This window comes from Coloeus monedula (genome assembly GCF_965178545.1).
Source record: "Coloeus monedula genome assembly, chromosome: 4".
NCBI lineage: Eukaryota > Metazoa > Chordata > Aves > Passeriformes > Corvidae > Coloeus > Coloeus monedula.
This window is the reverse complement of record NC_138784.1, coordinates 64,238,866-64,266,536: the sequence shown is the minus strand read 5'-3', so window position 1 is coordinate 64,266,536 and position 27,671 is coordinate 64,238,866. Positions and strand designations below refer to the sequence as shown.

Sequence of the window (27,671 nt, the reverse complement as noted above, 5' to 3'; positions counted from 1 at the left end):
ATAGCTACACTTACATTATAAGAATTTCTTTTTAAAAATGAAAGATGTGTTAACAGAACTTATTAAAAGTATACTTAACTTTACTACAATCCCTTGGCAATGGTTACAGAAATCTGATGTGATCTAGTACCTTGTGCAGTCTGCCATATTCAGTACAAGGATATGCTTCAATGATGAAGTCATCTTAAGACCAGGTTCTGTAATCTTCTGGCAATCAGCTACATGAATGTGCCTGATGTAGGGGCAGCATTTACTCATCAACTTGAAACTTAGATCAGTAATTTGGTTATTCTCTGTTGAAATATTTAAAGTTCAAGTTGCACATCTGACATACATTAAGGGCATGATCCAAATACCCACTGAAATCAGCTGAAAGATTTATTCCAAATTATCTGAATGAATTTTAAAAATACATTATACTAACAATTATTTGATCATTATAGTAACCTTCAATGCTGACCTTCAAAAGCTTACATTCAGCAAGGGTTTTCAAAGATGTGCCTGAAAATTTTGGAGAGTCAAGCAAGACAACAGACATTATCTGTTGGCATTTCTCAACCTGAGCCTTTGAAGAGAAAAGGTGAAATAAAACATTCATATCCTTATGCTGTCAAGTAAAATATAATCACCATATGTTCTCCATATAAGACCAAAATGTTACAATTTCAAACAAATAGTTATAATCCATTTAACAGTAATTTCCAGGGAGCAAGCGGCACATAAACCACTGAAATTCTCCATATAATTATTATGCTTGGGAGCAAAAGGAAAAGGAAGAAGTACCTGGAGACATGAATTATGGCAGACACCTGAGACAGTGATCTAGTTAACAATCTCTTCTGCAGAAGCCTGGAAGGGTTTTTTTGATGGGCAAAATCAGTAGCAGAATGCTGTTCCCATATATTATATTTGTTCTAAAACTGAAAAAAATGAAATGCTCTCATTTATAAACTGGAAGATCATAATTCAGATATACCAATGAAAAAGGAAGACAAGACAACCAAAATTTTCTGAAAGTGACCGCAAGTGAGAAAGACTTACAAGCATAATTAGATAATAGTTGAAAAAAACTTGCTTTGGGGAGAACTTTTCCTCTTAAATTGATTCTTACTTCTTTAAAGTAATTTGAGAGGATAGCTCAGTTCCAACACCAGAAAGTCTCTCAAAAAATACAGGTTTATTTTCAGTTTCTAACTTAAATACATCTGTCTGTAAGAGTTAACGTTCTGCTGATTAGCAAATCTTGAATCAAATTGCAGCCATTGGCAGTATTTCTGAAGACATCAGCTCAAATTTACACAAGAAATTAAATATTTATGTCTTAGTAAGCCTAACAAAAACAATACAGGGAAAGTTTGACATCTTTTCAATACTATAACATCTTGTCATGCCTAGATGCTCACTAAAACAAGAAATGCATTAATCTCACTAAAAGAAGAACAAATCCATGAGGTATACATATTATTCTGAAATTTGAACAGCATAATCCAAAGGATCTGTTAAAAAAATGTGTCCTCTAGCCAAGCAAGAGTCAGGTTCAACATTTTCTATAGCTGACACCATTTATGGAAGTAGCAATGAATATTAATGTCTTATTATTCTACCTTTGTTTTCCCAGCCTTATGATTTATTCACCTATGGTAGATGCTGAAATTCAGTTTGAAGCAAGCTCTGAATGTAATAAACTATCTTCATTGTTTCTTTCCAGGTCCACAGTAAAATATGTGTTAAATTCAGAGGGGGTACAAGGAAAGGTCCTCTGCAATCACAATAATATCGAACTCTTCTACAGAATCCTGCATGCAGGACCACAACAACTATGCATACTCTAACAGTGCAACATTCAGTGAAATTACAAATGGACAGATGGATCTGTCAATTCAGTTTATTGCTTTTATCATTCCTCTGAGACAATTCTTTAACTGATTAAATTCAAAAGATGTCAGTTAGGCATACAAAGTGTTTCTTTTGACATATAAACGCTTTGTAAACAACAGTTTCTTTTTAGCTTCTACAGAAAACATAGATGTGAACCATTCCTCCCCATGAAGTAGTCCCCCCAATATTTGCATGTAGAGAGCTCACTGTTTTCCAGGGTTTTGAAGTTGTGTAATAAAACAGTTGATGGTTGAATTTGGTGATCTTAGAGGTCTTTTCCAACCGTAATGACTACATGATTCCACACCAGCCCTGTGCAGCTCAGACCACAGCCCCAGGAATTCATTTGCAAAACACCCACAGAAAGTAGTCTGGCATGTCCTCCTGGGTACCAAATAAGGCCTATGGAGAGAAGAATCCAAAGAAGGAAACTTGTATTATAAATATAGTGGTAGGGATTCTTGCTGTGTCCCACCTCTCCAGCTGCTGCAGAAGCCGGATGTGCTTAGCTACCTTTCCTGAGGGGAGCAGCTGTGTAAGGCACAGGCTTTGTTGTCTGACAGTGGACACCACTAGCAGACAGGAGATCATCCCAGAAAAACTAGCCAGAAACTGAGCAGCAGCTAATCACCCATCACACCTCAGTATGGTAACAATGAACCAGGAAATGCTCCCAGTTCTTGCACTTCCAGCCTCCAGCATTTGTAGCATACCTGAGTGGTCCCCACTACTCTAGTTTCAGTGGAAACTAGAATCAAGCCTGCTTTACTTCCATCTTACACTGAGTGAGGAGATTCACACTTTGGGTTTCCGACTCTTCTTTCTGCAAATTTAATGTTTGGATTCCTTCTGCACATGAAGTTTTTTTAATGGAGTAACTGACTTTAAGTTATAATCAAGGCAGACTGTCTATTCTTTTCTGGCATAATGCCTCATCTTTTAACTTATGCCCAGGTTGGCTTGCTCTTTATTTTCAGGCTGAAGTGGCCTTTTAAACAGATTCTTTGTCAATTGTTTTAAATATTTTTATGTTAAATGTCTTCTCTCATTCTTAGGAGACTGTGGCCCTCTTTGCACATTTTCCCTTGTGCAGAGGGATGCCAGCACTAGAAGGGAACTGGCTTCGTGTCTGTCAAATGTGTTCTTAAAGTGTTTGTGCAGATCTCACAGACAGACAGACAGACAGAATATGGTGTGGCTGATGACACCCACTGGCACTTTTAGCACTATGGATGCAAATAATCTGGTGTGTTTTGAGTTCAGGACAAGTGTAGCATATTTGTTTTTTCTACAGTGCATCTGTAACAGCCTGCAAAATGAATGAAAACCCTACCATCAAAATAAATGGAGGAAATATTTTACTGGTAATGCATGGTGATATAAATCCCATCAAGTCCCATCCCTCTGACAGCTAGCTGTGTTCAAGGTGGGGTCTGATATAGTGCAGCTGTGTTACCCTGGATCAGGCTCCTCCAGGAACAGCTATACTCTAAGAAACAGATGAAGAAAAAAGAGCAGAATCTTGTGAGGTTGCAGGGGAGGCTGCAGAGAGGGATTGCACAGAAAGAACCATCTCGTAATCACAAGACGGTCAGAGCATGTAGAGCCTGTTGGTGCATTCTAGGCTGTCACACCGCCTCCAACTGAGACGTGTCTGTTGGACAAAAGGACACTGTGACTTTGGGAATGTGATTGATGTGGATAACACACCAGTGAGGATCTGCAGATAGTACTGCAGACCTCACCATCAGCATGGATAGGTTGAATTTGTCCACCCCAAATGATTGCAAAACAAGCAGGTGCAGCATAGGGCTACTATGGCAAAAGCAATCAATCATCTTTTCTACTGGTAGTGATCACCAGAAGATAAAATGTCAGTGGGGAAAGATGTGTGCTAGTTCTCAGGACAGAACATGAAATTCAGTTGTCCAGATTGTAGTTTTGTACTCCATACCATATTGGTATATGCAATGTGGGACAAAATACTCCTGTCGTTGTTTCCTCAGCCCAAAATCTTCAGTACATATGAAAGGGAGCAGCTTAATGGTGAATATCACATAAGCAGCTGCCCAAGGGAGGTATTGGGAAATCTATACTTTCTGCTGGTCAAGAAGCACCAATTGTTTTAGCACGGCATGACCAAGTCATTCAAGCAAGAGTTTACCTAACCCTGCAACAGGCCTCTTGCTTGTTGGCTCTCAAGCAGCACAGCAACAGAAAAATTATGAATCCTGGGATCTCTGTATAGCAAAGAGCAACAAAGATCCCAAGATGGGTCTGAGTCACCTCTGGAGACCTCTCCCACTCTCTAATTGCTATATAGATATATTAAGTTAATTTTCTAGGCACTATCTTATCTTAGATGCCTAAAATAAAGTGAAATTCCCATTCTCCAAAGGAGAGATTGTAGGTAGCAGGTAATCAGATCAAACTCAGCAATCCTGACAGAAATAGCATTGTCTTTGCTGGAATTCAGTATGGAGTGTATAATGTTAAGTGCAGTCTAAAAGACTTTTAATCTCTATCTGGAAAAACACTGTTTGCTTAACATAGACATTTGATACCACAAATAGCAGAAATCTAGTGTTTTCCTCCATGCAAGCCAAACCAAATTATACTGAAGCAGTTAATACCCCTGCACAGATTGTTTCTAATTTCTTTTTCACTTGTACTGGTTTTTGACTTAAAACTGGATAATAGATCTCAGGCATGAGGATGAGAAAGTTCCAGTGTGAAATATGCATTCAGACACAATTAAATAAAATTAATCAACATTTAGATCTTACTGCAATCATATGTATTTCTCTTATCTTCCTTCATCTAGAACAGTAAAATCTTAAATTTATTTTCTAAGGCCCCTATGGATTCTCTATGAAACTTCAGGCACTCTTGAAGATAAGGTATAGAAATATGAAATTTTATGTACACTTTAGTAAAACAATTGCTTTCTCAACTCAGTTGGAATTTCAGTGTTTAATAGAATGCCTGAAGAGTGAACAGCTTGGCCTGAGAATCAATGGTAGGATACATATGGAGTTTAATAGTGTATTCTTGGCCCCAGAGAAGTAAAATCCCACTTAAACCTCATCTTTCAAACCAGTTGTGAGGGAGAATATTTTGAAGGTTATTGCATCTTAGGTCCTACAAAATTCTGCAAAACAGACTTTTCCTGCATGATGCAGTAAAATCATTCTATAAATGTCTTACTTTTCTTGCATATACAGATCACAAGTGAATGCAAAAATAAATTATAAATGTAAATAAAATAAGGTAAACATGTAAAATAAAATTCCTTGTCTGCGGGATTTTTCAGTCTAATATATAAATGACTGACATGGGTTTTTTTCTTGATTGCATAACAGTATACTATGATCTGAAATGAAAGTACAACAAAACAAACATGGAGCGAACCACAGATAAAGATTTGTCCCCATAGATTTAGAAAATAATTGCAGTGAAATTATGAAATGCTTATAAGAATATCAAAGTTCATTTAGTTTAATCTTTCTATAGTTTCTTATTTCCAAAGAATATGAATACACAGAATTTTTATTCAGAGTTTTTTTGCTACACATACACTACTTTACAATTCTGTCTTTCTCCCAGAACTGACTGGATTTGTGGAATCCACCCTGCAAGGGAGAACACCGTCTGCAGCACAGAAGGGATTTTGAAGAAACACTTTCGTGATTCCAGTATTGGCAATACACTTTGAGGGTAAAAATTTGAAAATCAACATTCAGAATTGAGGAAGTACTCTCTGGGGCACATGGTGATGCCTTGAAGTGGCTACCTGAAAACAGAGGCTACATATGATTAAGAGAATAAAGAGGGTATTTATTTGAAGGGCCTTCAAAGGTGCACCTTGGGAGTCAAAGGCCTCTGAGGGGCTCCACCCAAGATGGTCATGGGTTTTTCACACTTTTATAAATTTGGTTCATTTGCATATCGGGGTTAATGCTCCAATTATAATTTCAAGTAATGATGTAATTACCCCAAATTTGCTCCCTCTGTCCAGAGGCTCAGTTTACAATGGGACTATCTTTTTTGTATCCTTTGTCATGAATCATAAAATGAATTGTGACATCCTTTCAGATGTTTGGCACATTACACTGATGGCTTGTCTCCACATGTTATTTTTCTTTTAATTTTCCATTGTCCAAAAAAAGAGCTTATATTAACATATTCCTGAATTAGCATTTTTCTAAAAATAAATAGCAGAACATGTGTAACTTATACTATTCTTCAGTTACACAAGTTTGTACTCAGTAAATATAAACAATTGTCCTCTTCTTCAATAAAAATAAAGAACATAGCTCAGATTCAATCCCCAAGTGATGGCCCCTTTTTTGTTGCTTGGTATGTCCGAAGAAGCCAGAATTTGTCCAAAATGAGAATTCTCCCAATTAAGCTGGAGCGGGGGGAACACCCCGCAGATGTCAAGAAATGAAAGGGATAAATTTATTTTTCCCAGTGGCTTGTGTTCTCTTATCCAGCTGTTGTTACCCACAGCAAGTGACAGACTGCTGTAACACATTTTGGGCATGATATGCAATTGCTTTATACCCTTAGGTCTTACCAGTTTTGTGTCTAAAAGCAGAAAATTTTCCACCTATACTTGTTCGGCATCAGAAGCAGAACAAAGATATCTTATGCTTTCTAGGTGGGGCTCTGAGAATGTCAGTGGTGTAATAGGGTACCTTTTGAGCAAGAATCAACAGGATCTCTAGATTTTTATAGAAATACATTGAAATTCATTAATAAAAATATTTACTATCTGTACCATACAGATAAAATCTTAATTACCATGAGTTCGTGCAAAAACTCCCATGCCTACAATTTATCTAGTATTATTACCACGTAAGAACATAATATTCAAAGAAAAGATGGCCTTGTTTTATAACAGTGGACTCGAAAATGTCTGCTTAATTCTCAGTTTTCTGCCTCTGTTTTAACGAGCTAATTAAATGCCTTGGTCCTTAAGTTGCCAATCACACAACCCTTAACATAATCACCCATTTTTCAGAAGGGCTTTCTAAATAAATATTCAAATCCTGCAGAAGTAGTGGCAATAGAACAACTCATATAAAAAGAACTGTAATATTAAAACAAAAGAAAAACCCAAGAAATATGAAAAAAAACATGAAAAACACACATCCAATATAATATTTTAAGCACAATTTCAATGTTTATAGTATAACTTCTCTACAGTTTTCCAACTAATTCTGAAATGTTAACCGTACAGAAGTTCCCTTTGGTTTAGTTCATCCAGTGAGGCGAAAAAAACCTTTTTAAAATCCTTTATCCAACTGTGATGCAATTCGATGTTTTTTTTGGTTTTAAATGTTCACTTAAGTACTTGGTCATAATCATTAAGCACTGTTCCAGTATCCTAAAATGGAGAAAGTTGTGGAATTCCTTTCTGAGCTCTCAAATACACTGGCAAGCAAACCCACGGTCCTCTGGAAAGGGAGGATTGTGGTTTTCCCAGTTTGATGATGATCACTTCTCCCTGACTACTACTGGATCACGCTTTCTAGAGGCAGATCCCTACGGCTCATGATGACACTTCCAAACAAGCAGGAATGATGCTTTCGGGAAACAGAACCAATTACTGGCATTTTGAAAAAGTTACTCAGAGGTAGGTAGTTCTTAACTTTCCTCTAACCTCAGCCCTCATTTCAAATTTCACACTGTCACTGCACAACAATCTCAGCATGATTCTCATAAACAAGAAAACAGACTCTCAGTAGAGAGCAATCAGAACAAGACTGTTGTCCCATCTGCCTCATCCTTTGTTCTGAAAAGGTTTTGTTAGATGGAAAGTTAAACTGTTACATTCCTCAGACTCCATCGCTATCATTTCACATGCATTTTGTTATATGGAGAATCTTCTCAGTATATGAAGAAATTTATGTCTGAGTCTTTACTTAAACATTAGGAGACTTTCATTGTCTTACAATTTGGCATTTCATACTGCTTTTGAAGTATGTTTCAAGGTACAGTATATACTTGAAAGTTTCTAAAACAGTACTGCATTCTAAAACCCTGGTTTTCTGTAGAAGTTTAGTAGGATACTACAATAATCCAAAACATAACTATTTTTAGATTGCAGTTATAAATACCACTTCAATTTATATATTAAACCAATGTAAAACTGTAACAAAAGTTCACTTTTTAATTAACTTCCTTCTCAGGAAATCAACTGTAAATTTGTTTTTTTTTTTCCAGCACAGAGTGGCTTTTATTTTTTTGATATCTTAGTAAATACTGCATTTTTAAAGCTCCAGATATAAACCCCCAACTAATCATAACATACAATTAGTCTATTTATGGCTACAAAAAGAAAGGCTTGTTCTCATTATGCAGTAAGTACTAGCTGTTTATAGATCTGACAGTTTGCTGGAAGTGATCCAAACCTATAGTGCTATTATTCCTTAGTAAAACTTAAACAGCTGTAGTCATGTAATTCAAAACCCTGGAAGGCTGCTGCAGTGCTTGCTCAACTTCAGTATACCATGAATGCAGGATGCTGCCAGTCATATAAAGGATCCTCTGCTTCACATTATGAAAGAAAGACGTGAACTACAAACCTGAACACAACCTGGAATTTCCAAACAGATGACCTTGTGACAGGCTTTTCCAGAGTCCAGGTATGGTAAAACTTTGTGAATTTTCTACAGTGAGCTAAACTCACTTACTGTTGTTAACTGGGGAAGCTTTGCAAAAAACCCACAAAAAAACAGAGAGAATTTTTTTACAAGGGCATGATACAGAATCAAAAGAACATAAAATGCCATAGTTAAAGTTTTCTGAAAATTACTGTAAAGAAAAGATGTTCAATATGAAATAGAATTATCTACTTGCTGGAGTTTGAAAGTCCATTCCTTCTGCTGCACTTTTCCCCCTTCTCATTGTGTTGTAAATTACTGGGGAATAGCACTATTGTGCAAGATATTTCACCATATGAAATCAGTAACATTGTAAAGTTATCTCAAGTAAAACTGCAAAAGCATACTTTTTAAACTATTTGGAACTCCTTTGTGCATGCTTTGCAAATATGACTTTTCAGTGTAAGTTTGTTGGACTGCTTTTGCTATTGATTTTAGAAGCACTGCCTGCTGGAAATGAAAACCAGATCTCTATCAAAAGACATTAAAAGCAGAAATGTGTAGTTAAAACTTCTCAAATAATGTAATTACTTTAGAAGAGTACTATTAAAAGAAACTGAAAAAATTGAAAGAGTTACAAAAGGGAATTATCCAAAAGTGAGTCATGCAACTTTAGGTTTTGATCAGTTCTTTTGGAAGACACTTCTTTATACTAAACGTTAGTTAAGAGAAAGCAAATTGTGTAAGTGGAAAATGTTAATCAACAGCCCTCCGTAAAATCAAGAATCTATACTCTGAAATTATTTAAATTTCCATCTGCAGGCTTATACCACACTGAAAACTATTCATTTGACTGAACTACATTTCTAACTGGGATAAATAACAACTACCACAAGCACCACAAATGAAAGCATAGAGAAAATCAAAACCTAGAATTAGGACCTTCTGCTCTGGTAGACATTTAGTTGTAGTCATGCAGCTCTGCAAGTCAGCAAAATTAGTCATTTTGAAGAAGATGGGAACTCCCACTGAGGAGCTGACTGCTTAAGGAGTGGCATACTGACTTTTGGAACTGACTTTGTGCTTTCAATATAGAGAGGGGAAACATGCTAACTTGAACTGAACACAAATGCAAAGAGACAGGAAGAGTAAAAGAACGCTGTTTTTAAAAAATAATACAAAAATATTAAGAAATTAAGTATAAGATTACATTTCACAAAAAAATCTCCAACAATGTGCATTAGAACCAGATATTAGAATATAAAGGCATGTGTTATTTGTGGTGCCTTTTCTTTGAAATGGAAATATTTAATTCATATTAAGTACAGAAGTAAAAGTATCCTTCCTCGTAGAAGCCTGAACCTTTTTGCCTTTTAGTGTGATATTCCACAGAAATGAGTGGGGAAAAATAAAACTTAGAGAACTATATTTCCAAACATATCTGATAAAACAGATACTAAATTAAGAGACTGGGGTAAATACTCTGGTAGGTCTGAGTCTTTTTAATGTATATATTGCTGCAAGGCTGCATAATTTAAGACACAGGTAAGCATTTCTTACTGCATTTTGAAGACTGCGATCAAAGCCTTATAATAGTTTTGAAGAGAAGCTGATTTCCTTTATTGGCCATATGACCAATTTTTATGATCTGGGAATTTTAACACATGCCTTCTTCTTCCATTTTTAAAGTAACATCTTCTTTAAAACTCAGCAGTCACACAGACTACCAAAAGTCCTTGTTTTGTGTTACAGCTAAATTGTGCAGGAATTCTGTCATACTGGTTTTTCAATTAATTTTGGCATTTGAAATCTCAGGATAGTTTTAAAGAAATCTGACAAACTCACCTTCTGACATTTACTCCTGATGGACAGTATTCATGTCTACCATACGTAACAGAAGTTTTCAGAGGGAAATTTTAGCTGATTATCTCTGTTGAACAATATGGAGGCTAAAATGCTTGTATGGAATAGTATGAGAGAATAAAAAATTACCCCTATACTTCACTAGCTCCTTGCTCCAATAAAAGTTGTCTGATACACCACAGCAAACTTCATGTGCAGCATTATGAAATGCAATACTGCCACCTCTAAGCACTTTGTGTTAGTTACCATAGTACACAGGACCTGTGCTGAGCTAATGCTTTTGGGATTGCCATGTGAAATGTTCATGAAATCTGTCTGCTATCAGATTCTTCACGGGACAGCAATTTTTTGTACATCCCCATAATCTCAGAAACAATGAGCTTTGCTTTTTGTCTAAAAATCATGAATACAAAGAGTGTAATCTTATGGTTTTAAATCAGAAGCATCACGTGTGACTGGGAAAATGTCATATTAACAAGATACATAGTAACTGCAAAAGGTATTTTGTCAGTGGAAAAATTTTCTTTGCTATTTACATATCAAAAAAATGATGTTTCAAGCTTCAGCATAAATATATGGAAATCTAAAAAGAACAAAATATCAGCCAACATCGAGAAAACACAGATTATAATAAAAGTGATACAGATGAGGAGATGAGTGGTAGGACTGGAGACACTAATGCAAAACTTTGCCAAAACAAATGTTAGTTATATGAGGATATGGCATTTCAGACTAAGAAAAGCCAAAGTCAAAATGTATTATGCAAACATATTTCTGAACTTTGTGGGGATGTTGTTGAAAGACATACATCTGTTTTCCTCATAGGAAAGAGAAACAATGTACAGCTATTCTTCAAATCCTTATAGATCTTTGTGATGGCTGCTATTGTGAACAGCATGCCTCTTTTCCTCCATGGCAGCTTTTAATCCAGCAATTCTACCTCCCAGGCAGACTTCGAGTCTCTAGGAATGGCAGACTTTTGTAAGTTTGCAAATTCTCTGCCTTCAGCTCACTGATCTTCCAAATAGCAGTTTGGGATATCTCTTTCTTTTACAGTTGTCACACAAGGCCTTGGCTCACACAATGCACCTATCCACAGTCCTCTCTTTCAAAAACAAACTTTTAAGAACATATCTAACTTGCAAACTTCTTGCATCATCATGAGGAACTGGACATGCAGAAGAAGTTTTTGGATAGCATTTTCTTTTAAAAGTTTCTGTAAAACTCTGTGCAACACATAAGGGAATCTAGCATATATTTTTAAATAAATTAAAAAGATAAAAGAACTGCTATCTAAGTGAAATGTATGGGGCATTTATTTCATTTTGTATAGCAGACAGAATCCTGCAAATCAGTCAAAAAGGTATTTCTATTACACATGCCTCTAAATTTCCTTCAGGATTAAAAACCCACACTTTCATGTTCTTTTTAATTTTACCTTGTCAATAGTCATAGAGTTCCATTAGTACTATCTCTACACAACAGATTTAAATAGATTTAAATAGGCTGAATGATAAAAAAAAAATCCCGAAGTATATTAAAATTATATTTGTATGTAACAAGGTAAAAAACATGAGTAAATCTCTTTAAATCATCCCAATATTCATCATCTCAGCCATTTTCTTTGGAAGCCTCAAAGTAGAATACTGAGAGACATGATGCTACTGTTACTCACTTGAAGTATGGTCATTTAATCATTTTAAAGGATACATACACTATACAGTCCGACAGAACACAAGGGACTTTTCACATGATTGAAGGTTAGTACATGTTTACACATTTTGCTAAACCAAGACTACAGTCAGCCAATCCTGGTATCTAAACCACTGGTGAATTTTCTCCATGAACTCTGGTACATTTCTCTAACCAGTAATATAATATATAATTTACACAATGGTTCCAGTTTAGTTCTACCTTCTAGGTGGAACATTAAACTTGAGTAATTATAAGGCTTCCATGTTTTATTGACCTGCAGAACATGTATTACTGATATTGTTCCATTCTTATATAATGGGAACAAATCTCCTAGTATGATGAACGTTTTACAATAAATGTCAATATAATACAAAGGCAAAAAGTAAGTGCTTGTACATGAAAAAGTAATAGTTGAGTCTGTGTCTTTTTCCATGTGGTGGTCACCTTTTCCCTACTTCAGTTATCAGGCAAAAGGACAATCCAGATAACTGGAAATCCAGTACCAACCAAACAACCCTAAAAAGGAAAGTTTGTGCTTTTGAAATATATTCCTGCAACAAAGGATTTGAGAGAGGAGTTATCAGTAAAAATAGGTATGTAGATGGAGGATAACCATAACCTGGAAGGGAGTGAAGGCACAGGGAGTGTGAGAAAGCTGGGGGGATAGGGATGAGGAAAATCTCTGAAACCTTCCATGCAAAAGCAGTATAAACGGTTCTATCTCAAGTGTCTGAACACAAATACTTGTAGCTTGGGAATCAACCAGCAGGCACCAAAGTCCATGCACAGGTACAGAGCTGTGATTCCACTGTGACTCCAGAGATGCAAAGGGTAGCATACACAACTGAAGGGGTACAATGAAAGGTTCCAGAACTTTTAGGAGCAACTGCACAAAAAGGTGAGGATGGGCTGTACTCTATGCAAAGTATTGCTTGAATGAATGGAGCTTTGCATTGGAATGGGTGACAAGTCAATCAAGAGCTTATTTGTAATGATTATAAGCTAGACCTATGAGTATTACATTGTGGTAGGTATCTGCTGCAGACTGCTTGATCTGCTCAATCAAGAAGAGATGGTGGGTGAAACCTTTGGGCAGCTGAAGGAAGCCTTACTCTTGCCTATCTTGGTTACTCATGAGAGACTCATGAGAGAGTTAGTCACTAATATCTGCTGCCAGAAAATATGGCTGGGCATGAACAATCCTGGAGACTTCTAGAGAATGCTGAAGACAATTTCTTGATCCAGCTGACTGACAAGTGGTCTAGGGAATGTGTTCTTCAACATGTCAAGGAATGTGAACTTGAGTGAATGTGAACTTGAATGAACTTGAGTGGCTTTGGTTACTGCAGCCATGAAAATGAGAATTTCAAAATCCATACAGAACAAAATTGGACAAACGGTAGAAGAAAAAACCCTGAACTTGCTAGCAGATTTTGACTAGTTAAGAGATCTGTTTAATAGGATCTCGTGGTAGGCAGCCCTGGAGGGCAAAGGGGCCCAGGAAAAGTGGTTAATCTTCAAGGACAAGCTACTCAATTACTTTTTTCCATCCGTTTTTACAGCTGAGGCTTGTCTAAAGGCTTCTCAGCTGCCTGGCTGGAGCCTGTGAGCAGAGTCTGTGAGAGTGAAGCAATACCCCCATCGCAGAAGAAGTTAATGTCAGGGAGCACCTGAGGAAATGGGATGAGACAGGGTGCATCCAAGAAGAAGAAAGCTGTCTCTTGTCATTGAGAGGCTTCGCTCATTTTTGAAAGGTCATGACGGTCAGAGGAGATTTCTAATGACTGGAAGATAGGAAATACCACATCCATTTTCAGGAAAGGGAAGAAGATCTGAGAAACTACAGTCCAGTCAGCTCCATCTGAGTCCCTGGGAAGGTTATGTAGCAAATCCTCTGTGAAGCCCTGTCCAAGCACACAAAGGTTGAAAAAGTGACAGCAAACAGCCAGCATGAGCTTATCAAGGGCAAAGCATTCCTCACTAATTTGATAGTTTGCTATGATAAAACTACTAGATCTATTGATAAGGGAAAAAAAACAGCCCTTGCACCACTAGTTTGGCTATCCCGAATCATTTTTGTTTGAAGTTCTTAAGCTGCATTTTACCTATGGTAATTTTTAAAAGCTTGTGCGTAAATATTGGTGTGTTTCTGGGCTAGAACATCGGATTAACACTTCACTACAAAGTGACTACAAATGACACCAAATTTTTTTTTTATATGCTTAACATTAGAAATAGCCCATAAATGGATGAATCTATTAAGAAACATAATTTCTGAACAAAATATTAATGTTATTCTTTGATTTATTGTAAGAAAGATTTGCATATAACATTGCCTTTTCTAAGAAATTATTAACTAAAGGAAATTCAAACACTGTTTTTCCATCAAGGAAGAGCGATGAAAAAACATTAATTAATAGAAGCAAGATAAAACTAAAAATCTTAAACTGAGAAAAAATGGACAAATATCTAATGGTGACTGCATTCTTAGACACCTTTCAAATTAAAGCTCTTAAAAACACCAAGAAATTTAGTGAGACACTTTTAGAGCCCAAGTGGGCTACTGAAGGAATAAATGAAGTTGTAAACAATACAGGATTAAAATGTATTGTTGTTGACAACTCCAAGCTTACAATAACAACAAAACCCTCCTCCCAGACTGGTGAAGTTTTGAAGCCTGTTTATCAAATTTAATTGAGACTGAATATATCATTTTGCTCTGGTACTGGAGAAAACCAATGACAACTTCACGGTTCCTTCATTGAATCCTACTAATCTCCATTTTCAAAGTACTTAAGAACACAAGTCTCTACTTTTTTATCAGAAAGATTTGCTGCCCAAATAACCACAGCATTTGAAAAAATTTTTCTTCCTGGTATAAATTAGAATTAATAAAAAAAGTTTGTAGTTCATATATTTAATCCCTGGCATTCACAGATAAAATTAAGTCTTGCAAGTTTTTAAATTCACCTAAAAAAACCTCAAAACCAAACAACAAACTCCACACCCAAAACAAAACGAAATACCCCAACCAAATTCAAAAAACTATCACATTAAAGGTGAACAGTTGAAATTCTCAGTGTATGACATAAATGTAAGAATTCCTCATACAGGTTCAGTCTGTCTGGGCCAATATCCTGAACCCATGGTCACAGCAGATTACTGAGATGAAAGCACAAAATCCCAAAAATTGGGGTGAACAGTCCTGAGAAAATGACTTGAAAACAAGCCCACCCTTGAGGGCAAATTAAAACTGGGAGTTTGATGGACACTGGATGGCTTTCCCCGGTCTGACTCTGTATGTGTTCCTGTTGTTCAGCACTCAAGAAGTAGGAAAAGACCAGCTTCAAACTCCTCATCTGAGCTCAGCTTCCAAGATTAACTTAAATACTAAAAGGTCCAGCCTGATGCTGTTTTCCTGAGCACATGAGAATCTCCTAACAAATATTAGTGAGAAATTGTCCATATAGTTTCCCATGTTTAATCAAAATAAAAAACAGTAGACCAGAGTCAATAAAAACTAACAAACAAACAAATAAAAAGAGATAGGACCTTAAATTTTCAAAGTATTGTGAAGTTCCAAGTAGTGTGATGACTGAGTACTTGACTGCATATTATATACAAGCCTCCATGAAAATTCCCATTTCATCTGTTCTAATCTTTTACTTTTCTTCCAACACAGGGATCCCACACACTGCAGCTGTGCCTCCTCAGACCTGTACAACACTGATTTTGACTATCAAAAAATTTCAACTGTTCCAGCTGTCACAGAAAATAACTGGGGCCAGCTGAATGTCAGGATGCAAGTAGTTACTATTATATTACTACTTCTTCTTTGTAATACATCTGACTGTAGGAGGACAAGGAATAGGAGTTTGAGAAACAATGAAAGGGAAAACATCTTAAGGAGAGCATCTAGCACTGTTAAGCGCAATGCCCGAGGCCTAACATGTGATATTTACACTTACCTTCATGAGAAATACCTAGATTGTCAGGAAAGAAAATTGGTTTTTGTGGCACCTGATTGGCCAGAGGATACAAAACATATGCTGCTAGCAAGAAACAGGATTCGCAAGTTGAAGAATAATATGTTCTCCAAGTACAAAGTATTGAAAACTCTGGATTTACAACAGAATGACATATCAAAAATTGAGAGCGAGGCTTTTTATGGTTTGGATAAACTTACCACACTCTTACTTCAGCATAACCAAATTAAGATTTTATCTGAGGAGATTTTTATTTATACGCCCAGTTTAAACTACCTACGTCTTTATGATAATCCCTGGCATTGCAGCTGTGAACTAGAAACCCTTGTTACAATGCTACAGGTTCCAACAAACAGGAATTTGGGAAATTATGCCAAATGTGTGCACCCAATAGAACTGAAAAATCAAAAGCTAAAGCAGATAAAAGCTGATCAGCTATGTAGTGAAGAGGACAGGCAGGACCCCAAAAACATAAAACGGGAGAAGCCTGAACCTGTCAAACCAGAATTTGATTCCTCTTTGTGCCACATGTATGTGTTTCCCATGCCAACTCTGAACTGCAAAAGAAAAGGTTTGTATCTGTCATTATAACTGAATTAATGATTTTAATATTCTATTTATTTAATCCTTACTACATTTATTCACACATTATTTACTGCAAATGAATGTAGTACTAGTACTTGCTTTACTTAAACTGATACTGTTAATTGGTTTTCTCTTGTAACTACCAGCAATAAGTAGGAATACTTTCTGCATTTTATCTCTGCTCTTCAGCCCAAATTCCACAGATAATCCTTAGTGCTCTAATGTAAGTATCTAACAGAAATCAACAGGAATAAAAACTAAGCATATTACTTAAGTTACTAGTCTGATTGTACAACTGTAAACATACGAATCAGTCAAATTACAGCTGTGCTGAAACTGTTGAACTGATAAAGAAAAGCACAGAGTGTCTTTTCTTTCTTCCATTGTACAAACACAAAGATAGCAATAACTTTGTCAGAAGCGAGTTGTGAAGCAGAACTGGAGCAGCCAGCTCTGTTTTCAATGCCCAAAGGAACCCAACTGCAAAGGAAAGCCTCTGCATTTTCACATTTGCGGTGCAAGATTTCTTCTAATAAGGAAAGAAATTGTATGTTTGTGTTCATGAAGAAATACCTCCTCTGTGTTCTTCCTCCCAGCACCCAGCAAACAATTCAAAGTTGAAGGGACTTCAAGAAATGTTTTTCAGACACTTGGATCCATTCCATCTCTAAATCTTTCTCAGGCCCCTAAGAGCCACAGTTAAGCCTTAAGGGTAAACCAGATGGGGCATATATCAACACAAAAGTGCACATTTATTTGTGCTTTATATTTCCCATATTTTATCCCACGATGAAACAAAGCAAACAACAAAACAATTCAGAAGAGAATCATTCTTTAACGTAACAATTCTGAAACAAGAAGCATTGCTTGAAGCAGCCAACATTTTGAGACCTTTTCCCAATTTTAGTGGAGTTTAGCCTGCAATACCAGATCACAGCACTATGTTTTTTCAGCTGAACTTTTATTTGATTTAAGAGTAACTTGATTTTGAATAAAAACCTCACTGTGCCCCTACTCTTGCACTTTTATGCCAGAGAGAAGCTCAAAATTCAGTATAAGGAGAAAATATCTAAATATCAAGGATTCATGATTTCAGTATTTGATTACATAGTTCATCCATGTATGTCATTAAAATGGTCTACGTTCTTTACTTTTTCCCACCATGTTAAATTCCTTTCTTGTCCCTCTGGCTCAATTTTCTCTTTCTTTTACCATGCAACTACTACATCTTTTTTATTAATTATTTATGCTGCTTTACCTGCTAACATTTACTATTTTTTAAATATTGACCTATCTTACCTTTCCTTGTACATAGGATCTTAATTATTAGATTATATGTTATGATCTTAATTATCCTTCATTGGGTCTTAATTATATCACTATTACTTTATGTCTCCAGTAAACTGTTATTGAACAAAACCCAGCCATAAATTATAATCCTTATATAAGCAAAGACTGACTTTACAGCTCTCCCCACTCAGTGGTATGAAATAGATGAGCTGAATACAGAAACACACTCATATATTTTTCTGGCAAGAAAAATGTTATTTTTTTTCTCTAAGTTCATAGAAACATTCAGTGTTTGATCTTCATGGGAGTTTCAAAGGAGTTTATGGTATTTAAAAATATGGTTTATTGTCTTTAATACTAATAATGGAGGAATAAAGTTATTTCAATCTCTACACGAGCACACTAGAGAGTACAGGGACTCCCTCCTTCGGGTCAAGAACTAAGTATTATCAAACCAGAACTTCCTGCATGCCTAGCATGGACACTTGAGTATGCTTCAATACTTTTTTGGAAGTACCAGATCTACTGTGCATATGCTTGACAGCTGGATGCAGCTATCCCATTGATATTTGGTATTTCTGAACATATGGTAATCTTTGATGAAAGCATTGTACTTACTGTCTTTGTATATGAATATTGTACAGCAGATGCACAATTTCACTGGAATTTTCATCAGAAATAGGAGCGTAATGCACACAAAATCCAGGGAAAACACAAACGTTGCTCTAAATCTGTGTGGACAAGAAATCAGAGTAGAAAAAAAGTGCATCAGTTGCTAAACCAGTAAGATGACATGAAAAGCTGCAATCCATTATTCCTTTACAATGGAGGGAACAGAATGACAAGGACTCTACCACTACTAAGTATGTCTAAAGAAGTATGACAACAGGTCAGGAGCCTTCAGCTAATGTCAGAAAGGTCAGGAAAGAAACATCTTAAAAATACATTTATCCATGTGTATGTTCTCTTTTTTTTGAATAATTTACTTACTTCTCATCAGACCAGCCAGACCTTGTAGTACTCCAGAATGAAATACTCTATGCCCTTGATTCTGTTTTACAAAAAAAAAAAAAGCAAAAAAAAAAAAAATGGAAACAAAAGGAGTTTGTTTGCTTTTCTGCAAAGAACTTGTATTTGCAAGGACAGTTGAAAAAAAATCTGCTTTCTAGTACTGCCAAACATCTCTAAATTCAAGCATTATTTGCATTCATTTGGTAATAAATAGGGCCTGAAACTTTGACATCTGCAGAAGCAGGAAGCAATCCAACCACAGCAGGCTGGAGTAGTTACAATATTGATGTTTTTGTAATACCAAAGCTGTGCTCATGATCAGATATAAGGCAGGAAGACTCTTATATGTTGCTTTAGTCTCAAAATTCCCTGATTCATTAGACATCTTCAGAACTTCAGAAGTACAATGACCACAGAGATTCCAGCTCAGATCCAGAAACTACTTGCTTTCATTCAAAGACAGTCAAATAAGAGATACTGCTCATTTTCTTGGAATGACAGTGCAGGTTTAGAACACTCATTGTACAAATATAATAACCCTGGAGATTAGGTTTATTAACATTACTCTGACAGGGTTCAAACCACAGTCTGCACTTCTCAAGCATGAGCCCTTACTACTGGAGTAAGAGCTGTTCTTTCTGGAGCTCTTTTGCAGGGAACACTGTAAGGATACGAACACTGATGACTGAGAGGTCCTTGGCTACTTTGGAAATCCCAGTGATACACGTAGGAGAGAGAAGCAGACAGAATGCCACTCTGCTGCCTGGATGGTTTTTTATATAGTTACTCTGGTTTCTTTTCTTTACACAATCAGGCCCTTCACACACATTTTTTTTAGTATAGTATCTTCACTACTTACCCTATCCCTGTGAGAACGAATGGTCTAGTTCTACTAAAATAAAAACATTAAACACTGAAAGAAGCTTTACTATAAGCACTAATGAAGAGAAAATTTCCACATGAAATGTAAAGGTACAAGTAAAGAAACAATGAAATTCAGAAATTGAAAAACATGGTGGCACTAGTAGAGGGGATAAAAGGGAAAGAAAACAAGAAACATTGTTAGACTGACAATAATCTGTCTGGCATGTAACTGTGATACCTAAACAGTAAGAATAATCTAAAGCTGATACAAGTTATGTCTTTTTCATTTTCTAAGATTTAAAGAAAGTTCCAGGTAACATACCTCCAGATATAGCTAAACTTGATTTGTCCAACAACAAAATTAGACAGCTACGAGCCAAGGAGTTTGAAGATGTCAGTGAACTGAAGATACTAAATCTAAACAGTAATGGAATAGCATACATTGATCCTGGTAAGATTCATTTTAAATATCCATTAAAAATTATTTCTCTTTTGTTAATTATAAACTTTGATACTGTCTCTATCAGATATAAATGGTGGGGGGGGGGGGGGGCACGATTTAAAAATCTAGAAGTTGGTCCAAATTTTACCTTTCATGCCATACAATTAATTCATAGAGGTTTGCACTGAAATATATTCATCATGAAAATCAGTAGAGAAAGACACATTTCAGCTGCCCTTTCTTAACACTAAACTAACCAAGTACAAAAGCTAATTCTGGAACCTGAAGGCTAACAGTTTTCCAAAATGCTAAGTAGTTGAATGATTTTTTAAGTATCTTTGACACATCTAAGAAAATATGTCACATGATGAGGCTACTTTTCAATTATATTGGACAATAAAATAACAGACAAACCAAAAGGATTTAAACTCTTTTTGGTTAAAAATCACTACATATAATTGCTTTGAAGTTATATTTTATTAGAACTCAAGTATCCTTATTGGCAATTTGCTTATAGCCTATATGTATTTGGGTTTTAATTATAAAAGCAGACATAAGCTGGGGGAAGAGAGAGAGAGGGAAAGTGTATCAAGCAGAAGCAGCCTTATCTAGTACCGTCTTGGCAATTAAACAGCATCAGAAAGTGGTAATATTAGTAAAATGGTACTTAAGAGGTTTAACATTACAGAGTTGAATTATTTAAATTAAGACTTCTGCCATTAAATGAAATAGTATCCTTGCAAAAAGTAGGAACTGCCCTCTGAAATGAAACTCACAAGCATTATTATGCATCTCCATGTGTACTGTGTTCCAAATCTTAAAATATTAATTTAAATTTAAAGGTTCTATACATGCACATAAACACCTATATGCATAAAAAAACTTCTGGCCCTGCACATTGTCTAATATTAAGTTTCCATATTCCTACTTCTGTACCGTGACAATAACAGGAGGATTCAATAAGCAAATCAGGCATTCATCCACCTCCATTGTCTCTGTTCTACACTCAGGCAGACCCATGAAGTGTTTTACAGCTTTACCAGCACTACCACTCCCCTAATATTTCTCACTTCTGAAGGAACATGCCATATTTCAAAGTTCGGTGTTTGAGAAGTCCTTTTGTAGCCTTTAGACAAAAAAAAAAAAAAAAAAGCAGCAATAACTTTATAATTATAAAGATGTTTTTCCTGTTGTAGATATGCATATTTTTCCTGTCACAGATATGAATGGTTTTTTTCCAAGTTATCTTTATAAGGTACCAGTAACTATTTTTCTATTGACCAGCTGCTTTTTCAGGCCTCAATAACTTAGAGGAGCTGGATCTATCAAACAACAGCTTGCAGAATTTTGAATATGGAGTACTGGAAGATCTTTACTTTCTGAAAATACTGTGGCTGAGAGAGAATCCTTGGAGATGTGATTACAACATTCATTATCTTTTCTACTGGCTGAAGCATCACTACAACGTTCACTACAATGGCCTAGAATGCAAAATGCCTGAGGAATACAAAGGATGGTCTGTTGGAAAATATGTTCGAAGCTATTATGAGGAATGCCCAAAAGACAAGCTTCCCATTTATCCAGAAACTTTTGATCTGGACAAGGATGATGAGGAATGGGAAAGACACAAAGAGCAAAAGGTTCAAACAGTAAAGAAGCATGGTGTAATTGTCACTGTGATAGGCTAATAAGGGAACTCTTTTCCTTAATACATTTAAATATTTGATACTTTGAAAAAGAAAAACATGCTGTTTACATTTTTTCTAATTATACTGTTGGTTTGTAGGACTATCTGCCTACAAAGATGTCTGTTTATTGCAGATAATAACTACAGAATGACATTAGTTCTACAGCATCCTTCATCAAGCAATTGTTTTTGACAATTTGTTCTGGACGCTCTTGTGAAATATTTTGGCAAATATTTGAAACTATACAGTAGAAATCGATAGACACAAATGTACATAATATGGTGGGGAGGAGCTGTCTTATGTATGAACACAGTTTATGTGTTCACACAGAAATAGCTGCAGGATTGTGACCAAGACACATTTTTCTTGAATGTATTGACAGTTCTTTGTATCTATCAGTTTCTTGAAATATTCCCAGAAAACATTTCTAAGATTTTTGTATTGACTTCCGGTTGTTTTATCGTAGACCAAAAAAAAAAACCTTAAGACTAACCTTAAATACAATTCTAGAAAAAGAGGAATGGCAGTTGTTATACTAACTAGGATTCAAACACAGAAGGTGGGTTCTACTTGTTGATTTACCAGTGTTCCTGCTATGTCTTGAATGAATAACTCAGCCTCTGCCTCTTCCTTACCTGATCTGCCTTAAAATGATAAGTAGCCAAGACATGGTTGGTTCCCAAGATCCAGCTCCACATGTTTATAATTGCCTTGTTTGGTTTCTGAGGCAGGCAGAGCTGAAATCTTTCTAGGAAGAATTTTATGTTGTTGTATCAGTTTGACACAGATTACATGCCATCACTTCTAGATGACAAGGATCATGTGAAGGATGCTGTAGTCTGCATCCAGCACATCAGTGCCCACCCAAACTGAAGTAAGTATGCTTCTGAGAGCTCAGAAGCATGGGACATTCTCTAAGTTCACTCTTCTCTCAGCTCGTTTGTGAAATGCATGTTACAGCACCTCCTTATCAAACAACTATGTGTTTGATATGTGAATATGCATTGATTAAAACCTGTGATCATACTAATATTACAGAAACAGAGCAATACAAATGCCTCAGCTAAGTAGATGATATCTCTAAAGATAAAATTCCTTGCTACATAATATACTTAGATCACTATGAAATCCCTAAGTGTGGGGTAGAAATTCAGGGCGAAATCTTTAAATTTCTCTTGGCTATCATGGAATAAGTTCTGGAAAACTCCAGGGAGAAAGTTTGATCCTTTAAAGATCTGGAGACAATTATGGTATTTGTGCATTCCTCTGGTGCTTTAACCACCCGTCCCAAAGATCATGCTTTTTGTTTTACAAGACAAAGCACTCAGTGCTTTAGTGCTAACATGAAATAAAAGAACAACATAAAGGAAAAAATCAGGAGATATTAAGGGTGGTAGGAATGCCAAAGAATCTCGAAGCAAACACATCCTTTTATTAATTGCCTTCCTTCATGTCCTCCATTATTCATGTGCTTTCCTGACAAACTGGATAATTTAGCCATTTCTTCCACAATATCCTTCAAAAACTTTATAGCAAAAACATAATGGTATCTGACTCATGCCTGTTCCTGGAAATATCTTAAGCATTATCTTAACTATTAAAGGTTAATCCTGATAAGATGGAACAGAGAGGAAAATCCCATTTGCCAGTAGCATTCACTAAATAGGGCACATCTGGAAACTTAAAAGTGCTGAAAGTAAAAAAAAAAAAGCCTGTCACAAATAGCAGCCAGTATAAAGTGAAGTTGTCCTCCTTCTCTCAAATTCTGCAGGATTATTTCAATACAGAACCACTGGGTATGATTGAAAAGGACAGACAACAAAACCGCAGCAGAACATCTGTTTTTGGCAGCACAGACAATGGTGAAAATCTGAGTAGGAAAAAATGCATTTATAAACCATGTTATAATAATTTCTGCAAAGAGTCAGTGTTAGGAAAAAAAGTACTATCTTAAGTCAGGCTAAATCTGGGTAGAAAAGATAATCCAGAAGAATATAAGACAAAATCTGTGTGAGAGGTCTCTGTTCTCTCTGGTCAGCAAAAAGTACCAGCTGGAAAAGCAGTGGGATAAGATTGAGGACCACAAGCAGTGGCTTAATTGCTCTCATTCAAAGGCCCTGGGGATTCCCAAACAGATCATGAATGTACTTCTTAGGACCAAGGCTAAAACCTGTGGTACACAGTGATAAATAGGATGATTGTTCAGCAGCAGCAAGAGTTAAGGGAGGGGTGCGATCATTCAGGGTTTCAAACAGTGGCACCAGAACGTGCTGCACCTGCTGAAGGTCCAAGAGGGATAATGAGCTAAATATCCTACCTTGTGTTTAACAGCACAAGATGTTTGGCCGCAGTTATTAAGTGAAATCTGTAAGTGAGGGAGGGACATATTAACAAGAAACATGGTTTAACAACTGTCCTCCAAATAAAGGCTTCTATGTGACCCTGTAAAATCAGTGTCAGCACAGAAGCTCCATGAAAGAAACACTTGTGCAATAAAATAAAATTAAATTCAGTACTTAAGAGCAGGACTGATTAGACACCTGGAATCAACAAATGAAAAGACTTCTAGCAATGAAGAATGGTCTGAAGTTTTGAATGCTGGAATTGTCCTTGATACTATTTTCCTTAGATGGCCTTTGGAGCTTTCAGAGAGTAGCTGGAAATTCTATTATTTTAACTACAATGCACTATAATTTTATTCCTTACTGCTTAAAGTTATCACACATTTCATTTTTTTTCAATAATACTAGAGAATTGTGTCAAAATAGACACAAATATTCAAGTCGTGGTTTAGTTTTCTATAATTAAAATAAAAGTGGATCTGTGCCTGGGGGAAACTCTCATTGAAAATGTAGCTGAAATACATTAGGGTTTTCTGTATGTTGGCATTTGCAGACACCCCCCCACTGAGGATGTGGTAGAATAGACAGTAATTGCAACTACAAATAATGTAAGAACACAACACTAGAAATAGGAGGTTGGTGCAAGGATAATACAGGTTAGCAAGATCTGACAGTGATTAGTAGCAAATGCATTGAGAAAAGACTGCATGAACAGAAGAAGCATACAGGAGTTATGAAGGTAGTGCACAAGGAGGCAGCACAAGGAAAAAGACAATACTATATCTGAAAAACATACATATGGGGGAAATGACTAACAATTGATAAAAACTTCAGCATTACAGGGTTAATTGCTATTTCTCTGAGCTTCTCAAAAATGTACTGTAAAGTACACCCTCCATCAAACACCACAGCCACAAAACACAATTTAATGTTTACATGTCTGTGTTTCTGTACTATTTAATCAAAAAGGCCCCAGAAGAACTTCCATGTCTAAAAGAAAATCATAAGCCTTCCTCTTCCTTTATAAGCTCTTTAAGTCTCTTTTTTTTCACTAACTTCTCCCTTGATTCCCCTTCTTTCTCTGTCCAGAGCCAGGAAATAATTAAGTGTTACAATTGCATGAAGACAATTGCCCTGCCTTCCTGACATGCAGCACATGTCCTAGGAGTGCTGCCTTAAGGAATGAACTACAGTGCTCTACAGAGGCAGTGCCCCTCTCTCTACAGAGCCACATGAAACACAGAAAAGATTATTTTGTGCCATGTTTTCCATGACAGAATACAGGAAAAATGGATATGTCTGTCAATACTATGACCACTACTGGAAATAAAACACTTCAAAAGCTTCTAGGGAAATTCTAGGTCCTGCACTATGAATATGAATAGCAGCATTTAAAGGCAGTTCCCAGTCACACATGGAAGACAAATGATTCTCCAAGATCACTGAGTAGGTGGAGGAATACCACAAAGAGCTGAGCCACAACCCATGCATCTCATACACTCATTTTCTCCAGCACAATAACACACTGATTTGCCAAAGACAGTCTGAGCTGGAATCATACTAATATTCACATGCAGATATTAGTCAAAGACTACTATTTAATGAATGCACCACAGTTCAAAGTTAGAGTACCCAAATGCAATTTTTTTAAAATTGCGGATAATTAATTCATCAAAAAAACCCGGCAAACATTTAGCCAGCTGAACAGACCTAACCCACAGTTAATATAATTGCTGTTTTAACACTAACAATAAAAGCATGTTGCCAAAATCTATGTAATCTTGGATTTACTTGGAAAGATGAGGTCAGAACTGTAGCTCGGGTAAGTTTGAATGGAAAGGTTCATCACATCTGTAGCCTATAATTGAACAGACAGTTCAACTCAGTTTGCCAGCTGAAAAAATGTCAAAGGAAAAGAATCTCAGAATGATTTTCAATCTCTAAAAGAAGATAGAAAAATAGTTTTGCAGCAACATTAAACCATCCACAAGAGCTTCAAAAGAATGGCACAAGTAGGCTGTATGATACATATCAACATAAAAACGCATGTAGCTAATCTAAATATCAATAGCACACTGATTTAAATGTTTCATGCTTAAAAAGAACTACTGTGTATCTTCAGAGCTAGAAGAAACAGCTTAATAAATCAATGTTTTCTAAAAGCCCTTGTAGACTGTCATACATGATTCATCACAACTAGTTTAAAATAGCACTGAGTAGATGTAATTAGACATAATGTTTGATTTCGAGCCTACAGAAAACATTAATCATCAACAAAAATGGAAAATAAAAAGTTTATAGAGACACAAATTGTATTTAGTGTCTTTGATATGTAAGATAAAGGCAAATGGATGGCAACCAACATACTGATATCCCAGCCGATATAATCAACACTAGATAGGAATCAGTTAAATAACATGACAGGAAAGGCAATTTGTATACAAGACATAATTCTATCACAACTGTTCTTTACATATTTTTAGCTCTAAACACAAGAAACATTATGATGATTTTAGTTTTATACTCAAATACATAAGGAAAACAAAATCATAGAAGGATTTAACATATCTAAGTCCAACACCCATAAAGGAGGTGGCGTGACTGTGTATGATTTATTTTGGCTTGCTTTCTTTATTAGCTGCCAAAGTTCATTATGATACTGGACTAAATTCTGTCACTAAACAATTTGCATGCTGGTATCATTGAGAATGTTATTTTATCCTGTGATATAAAAGCCAAAACTGTGACCAAAATACTTTTTATTCTTGGCCAGTTGTTCTTTTCCATCACCAATCTAGAAAGTAAATTGTTCTCACCCATAATTACACAGTCATTTTCTAAACCAAAAGAAATCACTCTGAAATTGTTATAGGCTGCATCAACAATTTCAATCATGTATTATCCTATTAAATAATAAATGCATTGTAGTCTCAAAACATCAAAATACAACTTTTTTTTTGAAAATAAAAACATTTTCCTTTTCTTATTATGCATTTGAATTCTATTAAAGTGTAGGCTAGAAAAGAGTCAATCAGTAACATTCTCCTGCTTCAGAAATACTGTGCCAGGAATCAAAAACATTTCTTGGGATCTTGCCTAGTTGTAGCAGAGGAGTTTTTTTCTCATGAGAACACTTCCGAGCTGTTTTCAGACTCTTCATGACAAAACAGACAAGTAATAGTTGGGATGCAGGTGATTCCTAATGAATCAAGTACACTTTCACACTAGCACTAAACCTCTCACATGGATCATAAAGGCTTTTAGTTTTCCTGCCCCACTTCTCTGCTTAGAGGAGCATAGAGTCACATTGAGAAATATATTACTGACCTGAAACTATTGCAAAATGCTGCCACAAAGGGAAGTAACCTCCAAACGCTCAGTCACATGTACTTCCATGCATAGAATCGGGAAGAACT

At 36.0% G+C, this 27,671-nt stretch overlaps 2 protein-coding genes across 2 annotated transcripts in view; one reads left to right on the top strand and one right to left on the bottom strand.

Annotated features, from left to right (window-relative positions):
• FBXL13 (F-box and leucine rich repeat protein 13) overlaps positions 1–10,344 on the bottom strand; it is a gene marked incomplete at both ends in the record, with an annotated part of 35,231 nt that extends 24,887 nt beyond the window's left edge. The window contains 6 exon segments of the mRNA XM_082280372.1: positions 131–293; positions 448–565; positions 1,199–1,287; positions 8,483–8,542; positions 8,545–8,574; positions 10,335–10,344. Of these exon segments, the coding sequence (XP_082136498.1) occupies positions 131–293; positions 448–565; positions 1,199–1,287; positions 8,483–8,542; positions 8,545–8,574; positions 10,335–10,344 (470 nt within the window).
• Positions 10,345–15,847: 5,503 nt separating this feature from the next.
• LRRC17 (leucine rich repeat containing 17) lies at positions 15,848–21,913 on the top strand (the record flags this gene model as incomplete). The annotated part of the gene is made up of 3 exons (XM_082280977.1): positions 15,848–16,604; positions 20,079–20,234; positions 21,510–21,913. The coding sequence occupies 3 exons, from the start codon at positions 15,848–15,850 to the stop codon at positions 21,911–21,913; spliced, it is 1,317 nt and encodes a 438-aa protein (XP_082137103.1).
• Between the last annotated feature and the right edge of the window lie 5,758 nt (positions 21,914–27,671).